Source organism: Dermacentor silvarum, chromosome 4, assembly GCF_013339745.2.
Source record: "Dermacentor silvarum isolate Dsil-2018 chromosome 4, BIME_Dsil_1.4, whole genome shotgun sequence".
In the NCBI taxonomy this organism is placed as follows: Eukaryota; Metazoa; Arthropoda; class Arachnida; order Ixodida; family Ixodidae; genus Dermacentor; species Dermacentor silvarum.
The window spans coordinates 63071668-63087839 of NC_051157.2; the positions used below are offsets into that span (position 1 = coordinate 63071668).

At 43.4% G+C, this 16172-nt stretch overlaps 1 protein-coding gene across 1 annotated transcript in view; it reads right to left on the bottom strand.

Annotated features, from left to right (window-relative positions):
• Window positions 1–2330: 2330 nt before the first annotated feature.
• The window catches only part of LOC119448639 (uncharacterized), a 34999-nt gene continuing 21157 nt past the window's right edge, over window positions 2331–16172 (bottom strand). The window contains exons 4-11 of the mRNA XM_049666441.1: window positions 15270–15369; window positions 11299–11393; window positions 9736–9846; window positions 7353–7397; window positions 6516–6593; window positions 6353–6424; window positions 5680–5733; window positions 2331–3787 (exon numbers count right to left, since the gene is read on the bottom strand). Of these exons, the coding sequence (XP_049522398.1) occupies window positions 3281–3787; window positions 5680–5733; window positions 6353–6424; window positions 6516–6593; window positions 7353–7397; window positions 9736–9846; window positions 11299–11393; window positions 15270–15369 (1062 nt within the window). The 3' untranslated portion in view covers window positions 2331–3280. The remainder of the gene's footprint in view (window positions 3788–5679; window positions 5734–6352; window positions 6425–6515; window positions 6594–7352; window positions 7398–9735; window positions 9847–11298; window positions 11394–15269; window positions 15370–16172) is intronic.

Here is a 16172-nt window from a genome sequence, read left to right on the forward strand (position 1 = left end):
GCGATGGTGATGTGCCCAAATCATGGCGCATACCCACAAAGGGGCATTGGCCAACAATCTGGTGGCGCAGACCAAATGCATTAATTGCGTGTGCGTTTGAAGCTCCGCTAATGGAGAGAAGATGATCAGAAAATAAGGAGTGAGATTGAACAGACAGACGCGGATGATATAATTTCGTGTTTCAAAATGAAATAAATAAATAAGTAAATAAATAAATAAATACAACAAAATTAAACATAGAAAGAACAAATAGGACCACAACAATGTTAACAATTTTGTCAGCGAGATTCGGAAATGAAGTTATCTGTAGCATTGAATGCATTTCTGCGCGTGTCCCCAGTATGAATCTTCCAAAAGACAACAGCACAGAAACATTCAAGGGCAGGTCGAGCTGGCGCAGTAGAATTTCCAACGCACTCCTGCTCAGGGAGGAGAAGCGCCAACAAATCAGTAAGATATTATCAACCAACACCTTGCTTGGAGTCGTAGATGACGAACTTCAACTAAGGCATGTGCCCAATGCTGTGGATTGGCCAGGGCTGACAGCCTTTATTCGACGGTTTGTTGTGGTTGGTTCGTTGACAGCATATATCCATTAGGGGCTTGGTCACGCAGCGAGAAAGTAAAAAAGTACTCGACAAATGCCAAGATTAGCCATAAGAAAAAGTCATTGATATCTAGTCTCGAGAAAATGAGTAATAAAAGATCCCAGTTCATTTACTGGTGAAGAAAAATAGGAAATGAAGAAAAATAAACGTAGCAGTCAAGACGGCTCCGTTAGCGAAAAGCATGAAAATATTTAATTAACCGATTCTGGGAGTGCACTGCAAACTGTCCTGTGGCTTCGCCCAAAGTGACCAGCGTGGAAAAATAATGAAATTGGAACACAAAAAAAAACATGAAATATATATGGCGCATGAGGAATATTCCGAACAATGAGGTAAACGTTGACATTGGAAAAAAAAGAAAGCAATGAATTGCCTCTTGCAAATTGCCTTTTGCACTGATATAGAGGAAATGATGCGGAAAGGCGAAATTGCATGTTAAAATTAGAATAAGAGCAACAATAAGAACGAGTAATCATTAACTAAAAAGTACAAATAACGATACAAATATAACTGGGCATTCGGTTAGACTCTAAAGGAATTCCTGGAAGCCGTTGCAAACATACCGTAGCTGAATCCCAGAGCGGAGGCTTCAAACGAAAGAACAATACAGTTGAAATCTTTATCAGCCCTTAAAATTGATTTATGATTATAACTTCAAATTATCGATTCAATTTTTCGACAATCTCCCATAGTGGGTATGACAAATAATTTTTACTGAACAACAACAGCAACAATCCCGCCATGTTTCCAGATCTGAAAAAAAAGTCTTGATCTTGCCTGTTGATTCTTTGCAAAATAATCAAACGTCAGAGACCGAGACGCCACTCTAGAAAACGAAAAATTTTGCAGATGGAACTCTACAACAGAAACTGGTCAATGTCACCTCGCAACAATAAGGAAAGCACCAAACCATGTACCATGAAAATCGTTAGTGCTGAAGAAGTACCGAAGATAGCAGGATGAACTATACGGAGCGTTTTAATTATGAAAGCATCCTTCCCTCTTTTCCAACTACTTCCCATCTAACCGCACCCCTTTGATTTGTAAATTTTAATAATTTATTCTCTCGGTCTGTGACGGGCGCCCTATTGCCCCAATTCTTCCGTGTTTTATTCTCGGAACACACGAACAGGAGCGGAGAATAGTTACACACAGATGAGTTTGTTTCTGGACCTCTGATGAAGACGCCTCAGCAAATAGAAATAGCATTTTAACATAGCCGTGATGAACGAGTAAAAGAAAAGTTAAACAAAGAAATGTGATCCTCATGAGATTTTCGACGCCCTCGTAAACTTCTACTGCCACGCCTTAAAGGGCACACACAAACACACACCAGTTTTAAATAGAGGGTTATGTTCAAACGTGCATGCACTCAATTTAAAGGGAAACTCAAGAGAAAAATAGTTTGAACGGCATTTGTAAATTACTCTTCTACAATACCCCCAAAATCCACTCTCACGGTAAGTAGAGGCTTAGTAAGAGAGAAAACACGCGAAAATGAGAGACAGGTGGTGATGCCGTCTTGAAGTTCTGGCACCAGCTCGACGTGACGTCATGGATTTTGATGTCAGTGGCTGACTGTGGCAACCAGGAGGCGATTCCATATTATCCATGTTTTCGGGTGGACAGCATGCGAGTGTATTATAGCATTCCAGTGATGAGGAATATCGACGTTTTGTTTGTGGTCAATTACGTGAAATAAGTGGTGGTGGTCGGGTGAAATGCTCGCGATGATGGTCATTATGATAGTAAATTACACCACTGAGTATAGGTGGTGTAAATAACTTTAGGCAACTTGGAGCCATGATAAATGCCAGTTTTTTATCGGCAACATAATATCATCAACGCAACATTATCAAATATCCATGATCAATGCCAGTTTTTATAGGCAACATAATATCATCAACACAACATTATCAAATATCTTCCCTTCAAGAAAGCTTACTGGAAAATTGAACGGAATTTATATGAAACTGAAGCATGCAACCTTGTAAGAGGGGCTCAACAGCGCGAGGTTTTTCACAAAAAAGGTCTTGGTAAAAACGGCAAGTCTTGGAAAGTCTTGGTAAAAAGCGACACAAACCCTCCCAAGCGCAAATTATTTTTGTTCTTCTGTACCAGCTGCTCTTTGAAAGGAATGGAAAACAACCAAGTGTTGTCACTCGGAAGTTTTGCGTAGCTAGCCGTTGCCATATGACAAAACAGCTGGGAAGAATTATGCTGAGATTAGTAAAGTATTGAGGACAAAAGGACAAAAGGTAATGCACTTGAGTACCCCATTAGCGTTGCTTGGTATCATACTACGAAAAGCGTCTGCTAACGTCGGTGCAAAACGGATCATTTGTAAATATAGTCGCGACGAGTACTTCACTGTGTTCTCGAGCGGCAGAGAGGACGCTTTGGAAAATGTACACATGCTGTGCTACTCGACACGCGGTGCCATGGAGCGAATTCTCGAAGTAGAAAGTTTCGTTAGCACTCGTTTACACTTTTTCAACCCAAATTTCATAGCACCCAGCCAACCTTATCACGAAAACAAATCAGGCCTCGTGCTGTAGAGGCCATTCCAAATGAATAAGGGCCGCACATCTAAGACAAAACATTATTTACAAATAACCGTGACATAATTAACAGTCGCGGTTCACGAGCGCCTACGCCTCCTATTTACGCCTCTAGCGAGACATGCTCGGTTTTTCATTCAGAAATTGTCGCGGCCGTTGTGACAAATTGGCGTCCGCGTCTTTGTTGGGCTGGTGGTTTCCGAGATCCGACGAGAGATCTACGCCACCCAGATGGCCCGTCCCTGATGTTAATGCTTTGCTGTTCACGTCCTCATTGGGGACGTGCTCGGGATTAGCCGAGAGCCCGACGTCCTCCTGCTGCTTGGGAAACTCCGCCGAGCCGTCTTTATCGGACTCTGTTGCAGGTGTCGCAAGGTCTGGGTGAGCCTCAGTGGCCGGACGCGGTTGCTCAGGCTCCGACTCCTCGGCAGGGCTCGTGGATTGCATCTCGAGCGCTCGCTCCCGGATTGTTTGAAGCCTCGAGCGGTGCTGCGCGTACAGGGCCTTCCAGACGGCAATGCGCGACATGGACGAGCTGCTGGCGTCCTGCGGATAGCTGCTGCTGCCCAAATCGTCGTGGTCCGCCGCGTTCTGCTGGAATATGGCAAGCACCGTCACCTGCGCTCCATAATGTATGGTACGCAAATTACGAGGCGCTGAAAGTTAACATCTAAAGGATTTTTTCTAAATACTAGAGGCTCACAACGCAATATTGCACCAGCATTCTCGAGCCGATATTTCGACACATGAATCCCTCTACAAAACTGCGCAAGACCTAAATAACGTAACGATTATACTCCAATTATTTTTCTTTTGTTGAGCTTCGTCAGTGGTCCGAGCAGCCCTTCGTCTACATTGTCACTAGGTTCAGCCAGTCGTGAGCGGTGGATGATAACAAATTATTATAAACGAGCAAAAGAACTCTTGCTGTTGTACCAAGCGTACATTATACGATGACGTACAAGCACTGGTTTTATGGCCCTAATTCCCAAAGCTTTTCGTTTGTATACCTGTTTTCCGCGGGATGGCCGCTTTCGCTAATGATATATTCGACATGACAATTGCTAGGCATCTGATATCTCTTAGAAACAGCTCTACTCCTTTGTGAACACTACCTCAGATCACTTCCATGAGCATAATCTCTAAATGCTGTAGCATAAATTTATTATTGCGATAGCAATTATGTGACCACTCCAAGCGCATTTCTGCCGCCGTCGCCATTGCCATGAGGTTCCGTATAAGTCCAAGGCGATAAAATTGTCGCCACGCGCCGTACCCTGTGTGTGCGAGTGAAAGCGTACGAGGGTGATCCGGCAATCGCGGCTTAATGTAGCGCACGCACGCGAGGGAGGAAGGCAGGCCGGAAGCGCGCGTTCTATCGGGCGCGAGGCATGGAGGCGAGGCGACGGAAAGAGATAGGGAGGGGTGGGGGTGTGCGTTCTACTCCGTCGGCTGCTGCTCACAGCGCGGCCGCACGGGCGCCGTATCTTGATAGCGATCTGCGATTTGGGAGTAGTGCGCACCCGCGCGGGCCTCATTTTCAAAGCGATCTGCGATGAGGACAAAGTGCGTGCGCCGAGTGCCGGTAGCTCCGTATGCGCTGCGCTTTCGACGTTTAGTTCGCTCGCGTTGAAGCGAGACGAGAGGCAGCGCGAAGGTAAATTTGCCCGCTGCTGCTGGCGCGCTTTCTCACTCCAGCGTTTTCACAGCGAGTTTCCGGGTCATCCAGCGAGATGTGTTCATGGTGACCTGTGCGTGCGTGACACCGTGCTTGTCTATTTAGTTAGTAAGCGAATGTTTACAACCTTTATACGGCCCATTAAACTTCTATCCTTGCTTCGTATAGCTATCTACTAATTTGCTATCGCAATCGATGCTTCGCCTTCCGGGCGAAACTGCGTTATTTTTTTAAAGAAAGCGTTATCTAGCTTAACTTAGTGAGATCCATACTCTACATTTGTTGTGCTTGCCATAAATACAATAATGCAGCTTACGTAGCGACTGTATGAAAGCGTACGACTTGACGTGAACTCAATTCCTTATTGGCGTCAGCCAATCAAAAGTCGAATTCCGAAACATTATCGCACCTGGTAACGGTCCACTACTGGCGGACGACTAAGCGCTCTTATATAGCGTCGCATAGCTAAAGTGACCACCAATATCCTCAAGGCTTTGCAAATTTGGCACGTGATGGGCTTACGCCAGCTTTCGCGCCTACACGAAGGCTGCGCGTTTTTAGTGAAATGCCTACACACCAATAGTTTCAGCACAGAAGTAGGCTGCTTGGAGCAGGCTGCAGATGCCCACGAGAAGTTTTTCGATGTTGTGCACTTGGTGTATGGCTCTATACTAACGTAGGATATACATCCACATGTAATAACTCAGCAAGAAATTTCTGAGTTTTTGCATATTGTAGTTCGATCCCAGACCGCCTATCCATTTTCTAGAACGGTATGACACACATTTCTTCGCACACCAAATATTTTTCAGCGAGCGCGCAAGTTGCTTACCTTAAACAATGCCACAAGAACGATGTACGATAGTGACGGCTTCAGGCGAAGCGTCTGCAATTGGAGCACTTTGTCAACATACTCACACATAAACGGCAAAAAGTGAATATATTGTGAGCACAATTAACGACACCGTGAAGCAATAAGGATAAATTAAAACGAATGCAATCAGTCCCTGAAACAATCGGAATGGCCCATCAGATTGCGTGAACCTACTTTAGTGTTACGTCTTCTTGAAATGACACAGAAAACAACATGTCCGCGAGCGAGCTCATGTATATATCAGTATGCAGCTCAACAAAGCAAGATGTACTTGATTGATTGATTCTACGCGTCCCTATAGCATAGTGCTCGGCGTGAATTTTTGAAAATTTCGAATTTTTTCTTTAATATCCCCGAGAACAAGCCTGACCATATTCGCGGTTTGTCGTCACTGGAACAGTGCGTGCGTGGCCGTGAAACAAACCCTGGGACCTCATGTTCAGCTCCAGGATGCAATAGCCGATTCAGGTCAACAAGAATGTCCATTCTTTGCGTACTGCAGTGACCCCCCGCTTACACAGGAGAACACCCGTGTACTAGGTCAGAAGCGTTATTCTCCCCGTATATAGGAGCTGGCCTTGGCGAGAACATGTATGAACTAAATGCTTCAGAAAGCGCCGCATATACCAACCTCGGTGAATGCGATGACCTTCTTAGGGTACGACTCGCTTCTCGTTGTGATGACTTCTGTAGGAGTTTCATCCTGCGAAATGAAGTGGCCACAAAGACACTCGCATAAAAAAAAAGTAGCTGAAAATTTTAAGGCATTGTAAGTAGCAACAAACGTGTTTTACCGAATCGACTTCTTCCCGGCCAGGCGGGAATTTGTCCATAAGAGTGGCTTGCATATAATCCCACGATGAAGTAGCAATCTTCAATAGTGCGTAAAAAATATGAAAATTGTTTATTGGATGGCTGCAGAAGGCTGCAAAGTAAACATAAGCCTAGTTTTCTCAAGGCAAGGACTTGGCGCGCTGTCGCCTCTTTCTCAACGTAACCGACGAGTCATAATTTGGTGCGCTAGCATGCATGTGACAGTCGCCTACTGTCAAATGAGATTTTTTTTGTCACAGTTAACGTCAAACATGAGCCCTTAAAAGGACATATGCAAACATTGTGTTCGTATGGTATATTTAGCAAATGTTCAAAGTAACGAAAGAAATAAAAAAATAATAATGCGGCCTTGGAATAACAGTGAGATAACATGTTACAGCTGGTTGTCTGCAGGAGCCGAATTCGCAAAGCTTTTCGTTCGTAGGCACTGTTTGCATTGGCCTTTGCTAAAAACATGTCCGTCATCATGACTGGCTGACATCTGCTCTTACAGACAATTCTTGTGTAAGTGGGTGAATAGGGGCTCAGCTTTCCCTTTTCTTGCTTTCTTTTACTTTTTTTTCTGGGCATAAATTGTTCGACATAGGTACGGCGATAAGTCTTCTATCAAGTCTAGCATCTTTTAGGATGCCTTTTCGAGCGCATCTTTATCTATTGCGTCAAGCTATATATCTCAACTATTTACACTCTTGACCTTTGAGGGAAGTCAAACGCTTTCTTGTTGAGCTCAGCTTGCCTTTCATAAAGCAATAAGAGACCAAGATTGTAATATAAGTAGAAAAAGAAATGATGCTCACCTCCTCCTCCGCGGTTTCGGTGACAGAATGCAACGCTTTGTAACCCTGAGCAAAAGGAAGACAAAAAATAAAGAAATAAAGAAAGAAGAAAAAGCAGGAGTTCTAATTTTTGAAGTCTAATATAATAGCTTGATGTTTTCTTTTATAAAAGAAATCGCGCGTTCTTGATAATAGGATAGAGCAAAGTGGTGGTCTGCTCTTAAGCGAATAGTTTTCTTTGCCTCTTTCGCCCGTTTTCGTGCTTGGTCGGTGTTCGGTAGTCGGACCAGGCAAGGAAAAAGATCTTTCTCTCTCTCTCTCTCGTTCATTTGTTCGTTCATTCGTTTTGCTTACACTGACAATGATCTTTCATGGTTACTGCACTGTATTTTTTAACACTTATTTATGCTGAATGCGACTTTACGCTATTACCTAGTACTAAGAAGAACTACCGGAAATATCCAATATTAAACAACATTTTGCTAAGTAACCTATTATACCTCGAGAAGTTAAGAGCACTACATCCACGTTGTAGCGCATTACACATCAGGCAATGTCCTCGGCAATAGGGTAATGCAGAACGGCGAGCAACAGCGAGGGAACGGTGTATATATCTTACACCGTGAGCGAGGGTAAAAGGAACAACGCCGGACAAAGATCGCGCTCCTAATAAGCGCTCGGTTCCCATGCAAAAACACTAAAAAAATCGTAACAACGGCCAGTTAAGGTTTAAGTACTTCCGGAAGACAACATGAAGCGGAGAACACAACGTTGCGGCTTATGTCTTCGTTTCGTTTTTTTTTTTTTTTTATTCACTTCAGTTGCCAAATGTTACCGCCATCTACCCCATGGCGGAGATTTGGACACCATTGCTCTAAAGGAGAGAGAGAGAGAGAAAGAAAAGGAAAGAAAGACAAGGAGGTTAGCCAATGTAAGTACCGGCTGGCTACCCTGTGCTGGGGAAAGGTGAATTCGGCCTCTGGAGCTGAATTCACAAGCAAAGTTTTTGTTCGCAAGAACTTTCTCTGATTGGGATTGGAATGATATGTTTGCTGTTGCTACTGGATTGTTCTTGTTTTTACGAACTTTCTAGCCTAAGAACATTTTGTGAATACGGTTCCTGGGTCCGAATTCACAAAAACTTCTTACGTTAGAATTTTTCGTAAGAAAGAATTTTAGCCAGTCCTGATGCCAGACATATCATTAGCGGACGCTGCCAGCCAATGGCAAAGCGAACTTACGAAAGAAAAGCTTTGTGAATCTGGCCCCTGATGCATGGTATGCAGCCCGCGTACTGCTGCATGCCATATCATTAAGTTAAATTTCTTGCAACCCATGCAATATAAAATGAAAAGAAGGAAGCGCCAGTAAAACACTGACGCCATCGTGCGTCATACAAAAGTGACGCATTAAACAGGATTTGTGAGCTCTGCCACCATTTATAGTTTTTTTTTTAACACCTCCGTTTTTATAACCGGTTTGTGCACCGGTTATACGGGAGTGCTTGATGCTTTGCATGGAAAACGCAGGAGTTACCTGTTTTCGTGGCCGTTGTTTGAATTTAATACATTTCTCGAGGACAACAAGAAACAGAATAAGCATCTACAGGAGACCTGCCTGAAAACTAAGTGTCGTGTTGGTTCCTGCATTACAAGCTTTCGGTGTGCGCAGCGCAACGTGTTTAAACTTTTAATGCCAGCTGTCAAGGATAACAGGTTACTGCAAAGACACGAGGTATGCTGTGCAACGAATGCTCGAGTTCTTCTGCTTAGTAGCAAAGCTGACGGAAACTTGCTTTATTGTTGCCTCTTCAGGCATCGTGAAATCAGTCTTAATAGGCCTGCCAATGTTGTGATTGCGCTGCGACAAATGTATGAAGTGCAGTCGATAACAAAGTAAGAAGCAACACTATTGCTTGCAACGTCTAGATTCGAAACCTGACTTTGTGCGTATGGCCGAAGCATATTCCCCGTAGGACATTTCATTTAAGTTGTTTAGTTTAGGAGTTGAGCTGCTACTGTCTATTCCGTGCCAATTTGTATTTTTTTCAGTCATATAATTATCACGGACGCACAAAACTTAGCTTTTTGTTTCTTTTCAGCGAACAGAACTTGCTTGAATGGAGATAATAGCTGCGTGACGTTGCATCACCCTGAACACAAATATAGGTTTAGTAGCAGGTTACAAAAACAAAGCTTTATACCCTGTATTAGTATTTGCCAGAATCAGACGCTTGAATGTTGCCATGCAGCAGTATAGGTACCTCCAAGTCCACTAATACTTTGTCGTGGCTTATTATTTTATAAAAGGGTTTAACGCAAGCCAAGTGTTAATATTTTGGGTGGCCATATGTTGCTGGTTCCATGTTCCATGCTTCATGTTCCTTTTCCCACGCCAAGCTCACCTCGCTGGTCACGGACTGTACCATGTAATACAACGCGATGTCGCACACAAAGTTGATTAGGATGTCGATGGCATTCCAGTATAAGAAAGCCTTGAAGCAGTTCTGGTTTCCCTGAAAATTTTGAAAGTGACAAATTAGGGACGTTGAGTCACCTCATATGAATACAGTATTACTTTAACATATTGACAGCACATAACCATAAACGCATATTCGGAAAAATATGCGTGCACACCCATACACATCCACACACACACGCACATAATGTTTTCGACCTTCAACCGCTTACAACAATCCGTGCCATGACCCACGGCACGTGACGGTATAGTGCTAAGGCTAAATTTATCGACGGCTTGTATTTACATTAATATTGTAATGAATACTAAAATTCACCGACGATTACGATACTCCCAAATGCGAATTTTGAGCGCAGCTTACACGTGTTTCCATTTCGCGTGTCAATAATTTGTCTTATGATCATATAGGTACACGGTTTATATTACGAAGAGAACGGTGTGAGTAGCGTACCTAGCACGGACAATCTATCTCGTGCGGCACATTGCAAACGGCGCGAAGTGTGGCGCGACTGCTTCGCTAATCGGGAGATCGCGAGAGGCAGTGCGTGGTTGACGCGTGGGCGCGACTCACAACAGCCGCTTCAGGCTCAACTAATGCAGCGCTTTGTTTCCATACAGACGACGCGCGCTACTTAGGCGCCATCTTGTAGTCATCGTCGCCGCACAGCCCGTCTTGCGCGGCACTACGCTTTTTTTTTCACACGCGTCCGTTCCACCAATGACGAGAGCGGTCCTTCGTCGAGGGGAAATCGTGCCCACAGTGTCAGCGACGACAACACCCAAGGGAGCGTCACATCGAGCCTTACTCGTAACCGCTCGCCACCGCCCCCTGCAGGAGCAGTCAATTATTCTGTAGAATGCGCGGCTTAACTAACAAGGTAACTTTACCTGCTTGGGACAGCTATCACGGGCACGTCTAATGAAGACCCATTACAACCTCCTCCATGGAAAGGTGAGTAGGAATGCGCTACAACATCTACTGGCTTTCTTTCTTGACAGCGAAGAACACTGACTCAGCGTTTGGTGTTCACACTTTCGTTTGCGCGAGGACATTAATCAAAAGCTGCCTTTTACAGGCCCTTTAATGCTATCACAGTGAAAACAACTCAAGCAAGCGTCCTGCCTAGTTTGTCATCGTTTTCTTTTTCTTGCTTTTTTTTTTATTCCGCTTTCTGTATGTCCTTGTCTACATTTGCAGTGCAATGTGCTAGCTATAGCACTTGGGCAACATTTACCGGTTTCGACAGCTGACACTAGAAGTACTGAACGCTGGGAGAGTTGAATATTTTATACTACGAATAGCGCTAATAACAAGGGACGACAAAAAAAAAAAAAAAAAAAACACGACACGATCGCTCGTATCGTGTTCTTACTTGCCCTATGTTTATTAGTGCTCTTCTTCGTCAAACACTAGCTAGCTGGTAGACTTCATTTATACCATTTCAAAACGTCTGAACAAACAACCTGACAGCGAGCCGAGAGACATTACCGTGCATTGAAAGCAGATGAAGACCACGTCGGAGATGCAGCTAAGTGTTGAGGAGAATATGGTTACGTACAGCACGGCGGCCAGAGCTGCGAGACCTGCGATGGAGAACTTTTGCGTGATTGGTTGGGAGCGAGCACGGGGGAAGGGGGGGAGGGGTGAGGGTAGTAGTGGTGAGCACTGTTAGGGTGAACACCTCATTAGTATTCAAGTTGCTATAACTTCAACATACCTTCTACTTTCGGGGGGAAATGTGCCGAATACGACGCCTAATGATGATGCCGATAAAATAAATAGTTTTCTCAACATCAAGTGCTATAGGCTCGTGCTAAACATCAAGTGCTATACATCAAGTGTTATAAGCTCGTGAATACTAATGAGGTGTTAACCCTAACAGTGCTCACGACTGTATGTACATTCGTAAGTGCCAGTCCACCTCAAGTTTGAAGCCAAACACGGTGCATGATTGGCCCAACCTTTGCCGCTAAAATGCAGGCCACTGTTTTGATCGGTCGGCTCCACCCTATTCAAGCAACTGCGCTGCAGTTACGTCGTGGAAGCGGATCAAAACATGGGGCCGAATTCACAAAGCCCTTCGTTCGTAAGAGCTCTTTCCATTGGCCGGCTGCCATCACTAATGATATACGCCGCATCAGGATTGGCCCAAATTTTACCTTTAGAACAATTCTAGCGAAAGAGTTTGTGAATACGGGCCCAGTTTACTAGAACGTTGTTATGTGTGAATAGATATAATACAAAATACTACAAAAGAGGTCGTATTTCAGTATTGTACTCTGGTATTTGTTTCGGTATACTGCTCCAGTGTGTCCTCTAATATGCATGAGACAACATAAAAGACCATGGGTTACTATTACTACGACTACTAGTCAAAAAGAAAAAAAGAATAGAAAGAAAGAAAGCTAAAGCCGCGAAAATTGCGTGATACACAGAAATACAAATACGGGTAAGAAGTACATGCACCTGCCGAATCACACTCACGTACCAAGTTGTATTGCCAAGAATAAGAGCAATTAGTTGACTGGCTTCAGCGTCAACTACGTTTGTCACACAACATAACACACACAGTGAATATTTGGTCTGCGAATACCGTAATTTTAATTCACCTGGCTCTTCTTCACTACTGCCGAAGTTCAAGCATGCATACCCTATTCTTCCTATGCCTTCTGAATGACGTCAGCTATGGTACGGCTGTTTTCCTGCAGTTTAGGCATACTCTTCATTCATTCATGCCTTCATCCTTCAAACGCTTTGCTGCTTCGGCACCGCAATAGGCGTGTAGCGTTTTCGCATATGCTGTCCCAGCATACAGACCCTCTGGGACATTACAATGGGAACATCAGAGACAAACGACAAGCCAGGAACATTTCCTTCGGCTCTTCATCTCAGAAATGTTCACAGAGCTCGAAGTGCTCGAGATAAATGGCTCTATTATAATACAGCTTGTCTCTGTGGCTGTTATTCAGCCTGTCGGGTGAAAAATACAGCCGCAACCAAGTCTGCTTACCACGCGACCAATCTTGGCAACAATCGTGGTACAAAGCTAATCTGCGGCCAATTTTAGGACCAAGATGTTGCCAGGCTCGTGCAATACGAGACGCGATTCTGCCTGAGCTACACGCACAGGCCAGTATAGGGAAAGGGCGTGGTGTACGGACAGGCAGGATGCCATGCGCACCTCCCTAAAATACTGTAGAAAAGTAGGGTACATCAATACGTCATGGCAGTATTTACGCCGTGTTTGTAAAGGAAACACCAATGCCATCTCGAGGAAGCGTCGGGCACTAAAACGTCCTTATACTGCCGCTGCAGGTAAATTATCCTCAGTCAATGTACTGTACAGAGTACATTGAGTACATTGAGAACTTTGCACAGAGACCTGCGTTTTTCCTTTAAAATCACGGAAAAGACCTGCGTTTTTCCTTTAAAATCACGGAAAAAATAAAAACGATACAGCATTGACATTCACATTAAGAACAGATACTGAAATTGAACTTAACCGATATGACCAGACGCGATATCCACGAAATGCTCCTCGATCTGGGCCCGTCCAAGCTGACTTCCAGCGTGAAGCCGGTGAAACGCAAAGTAGGAAACAAAAATTTCGGATTACTGGCTAGAATAAACCGTGAAACGAAGTCGTTGTGTAATCGACGGCGGTGTACGCAATGTAACTTTAATTTTGTAGTTAGTTATAACTATACGTTTCGAAGCAAATTCTAGGGTCCGGCGTAGACCGCGTTGTTGGCTATTCTTTGATATTTGCTAACGACCGCACCGCCAGCCGCCATCCTTCGCCGACGGTATTTGTAGTACATTCTACCGGCGACCTTCCCCGATGCCGCTCGAAAAGCACTGCCGAACTCCTCTTTACAGCTTCACTGTAAAAAGAATTTTTTTTTATTCAAGTTAAGGCTTCATTTCCTTGCTTTCGCTGTTTATTATTACTTTTATTCATGTTTCTTTTTTTTCATTCATGTTTCGCGCTGCGTCCATGCGTCGATAGTACCCAGTGGCTACTGGCACAAGTTCTGTATGTTCTGTCTGAAAAAAATCAGAGGGCGCCACCAGCTTCGTTCATTGTGAGGCAGTGCTGGGTTTTTGTCGTTGACTACAATGTTCTCGCTAAGAACGCTGGTTTACCCTGCCAAGACTGGTCCCGTCCCCAAAACAGAATGTGAGACGCGGCAACCTTGTTCTTCGGACACACTAACTACACTTTTCTGTTGGAAAAGTCCGATTAGGCCTTTCCGATTGCCTATACCAGCATAATTGTTCCGTCCTGCCCAAAATGCAGGGTGTTTCACCACAGGATAACGTAATAATCACATCAGAACTTTTAATAGAGTATTGTTTTTTCTTAATGCCATCAACACGTTATTTCATTCAAATCCCCGACGAATTGCACTGCCTATACAATTTTTCTCCGTACTGCACCTTCACTGCATTGACAGCTGTAATGCAGTGAAGCTGCAGTGCAGAGGAACGCTGCAGGTGGAGCGAGTTTATTTTAAACGAAATTTCACTGCGTCCCGCTGTCAAATAGACCATCTCCTGTTATGATTACATCCTGCACAAAACACAGTGCATTTCACAACAGGCTAATACATAAATTGTGTCATATTGTCTGAGTGGAATGATATTTCTTCTTTTTTCCAATGTCACCAATAAGTTTTGTAACTTGCATGCACTGCCTGTAGCTTTGCTCCGGACAGCACCTTCAGTGCATTACATGCTATAGTGAAGTGAAGTTGCAGTATGGAGCAAAGCTGTAGGTGGAACAACAAGTTATTTCGTGTTCAGCATATACATTTTATCAGCATAAAATTGGCATTTGGACAGATAGCAGAAATCCAGATTTTTACAGATCTTCACACATACATTACTTTTTTCTATAAAAAAACAATTTGATAAATCTTACTGAAGCAATAATCGCTATGTCGTGCTATTAAGAGTACCGTGTATTAAGTGTTTGCATTTATAACAAGCCCGCAATCTCTGTAACACTGTACGTTTTCATCTGATGTAAATCAGAAATGAAATGACATGATATGCCAGGAAACGCTTTGGACTCGTTTTGAGATGTCAACTTATCGCATGTTTTTATCACCACTTATTGCCCCTCCGTGAAATCAAGATAATTCTTACAAAAAATACTTTTAAAAGTTGTTCTTGATAATGAGAGCGAGGATCTCTTAAACGAAATCGAATATGATCGAGTTGAACGCTCGGCGTAATTTGGCTGGAATGACCCTGTAAGTTGGTGGTCACCACTGCGGTGGAAAAAATTAGGGCCTGTAGCAGGAAGAAGAGAGAGAAAGAGAGGTTGGAAAGTTTGGTTCTGATAAGACCAATAAATTGCTTTCGTGACTCATGAACAGCTGCTCTGACCCTCGAATGAGCTTCGCCCAGATCCCAGCTGCGTTCGTGCATTTAGAAATGTAATTCGGTCTTACCACTGAAGGTGTTCGCCGACTCGCTGCTCAAGCTGACCCTGAGGCGGTTTCCTTGTGCCAGCGACTGAGAGTTCTCGAGCACCGAAAAGCAATTGACGCACTGAAGGAAGAACAGAAGTCAATGACTATAAAATAATAACAATCGATCAATCAAAAAGTATTTATTTATTGTGACCAGGAGGTCTTGGTGCTGGTGCACAGCAAAACAAGAACAAAACGGTAAAAAAAAACAACTATGACTAAAAGTTATGGAATAAAACGGTAGCATGAAAAAAAAAACAGAAACAAGGAAGAAAGAACAGGAAGAAAACTGCTAAAAATTGACAAGAATAGAGCAATAACACACAATTAAGAGACGGAGAACATGTGCGGAAGGAGAGGGAGAAGCTATGGGAAGTCTGGAAAGGAGCGCAGCTAGAAAAAGGCTGAGGAGAAAGTGCGAAGCTCGGAACAGAAGACAACACGTTTTGAAAGATATCGAGATAGAGGAAATGACATCTGTAAAGCTTTTGCATTCTGCGGAGAGGCAAATAATAATAATATAATAATAATAATAATAATAATAATAATAATAATAATAATAATAATAATAATAATAATAATAATAATAATAATAATAATAATAATAATAATAATAATAATAATAATATACTTGGCATCATTCACTGCCCCAGCAGTAAATTAAAAAAACACAGATGCCAGCATAATAAACTGCTTTTGCATTGTTATTGTTTGTTGTTTATTGATACCTCAAGGGTCCCGATAGCACATTACATAAGGGGTGGGCACGTAAAAGACGGGAATGATGATGACATTACAAAGATGACTCAGAACATTCGATGGCAGATCTAAAGCGCGCTGTATCACGGATGAGTGAAGTTTGTCTCGGAAGGCCATTCCAGT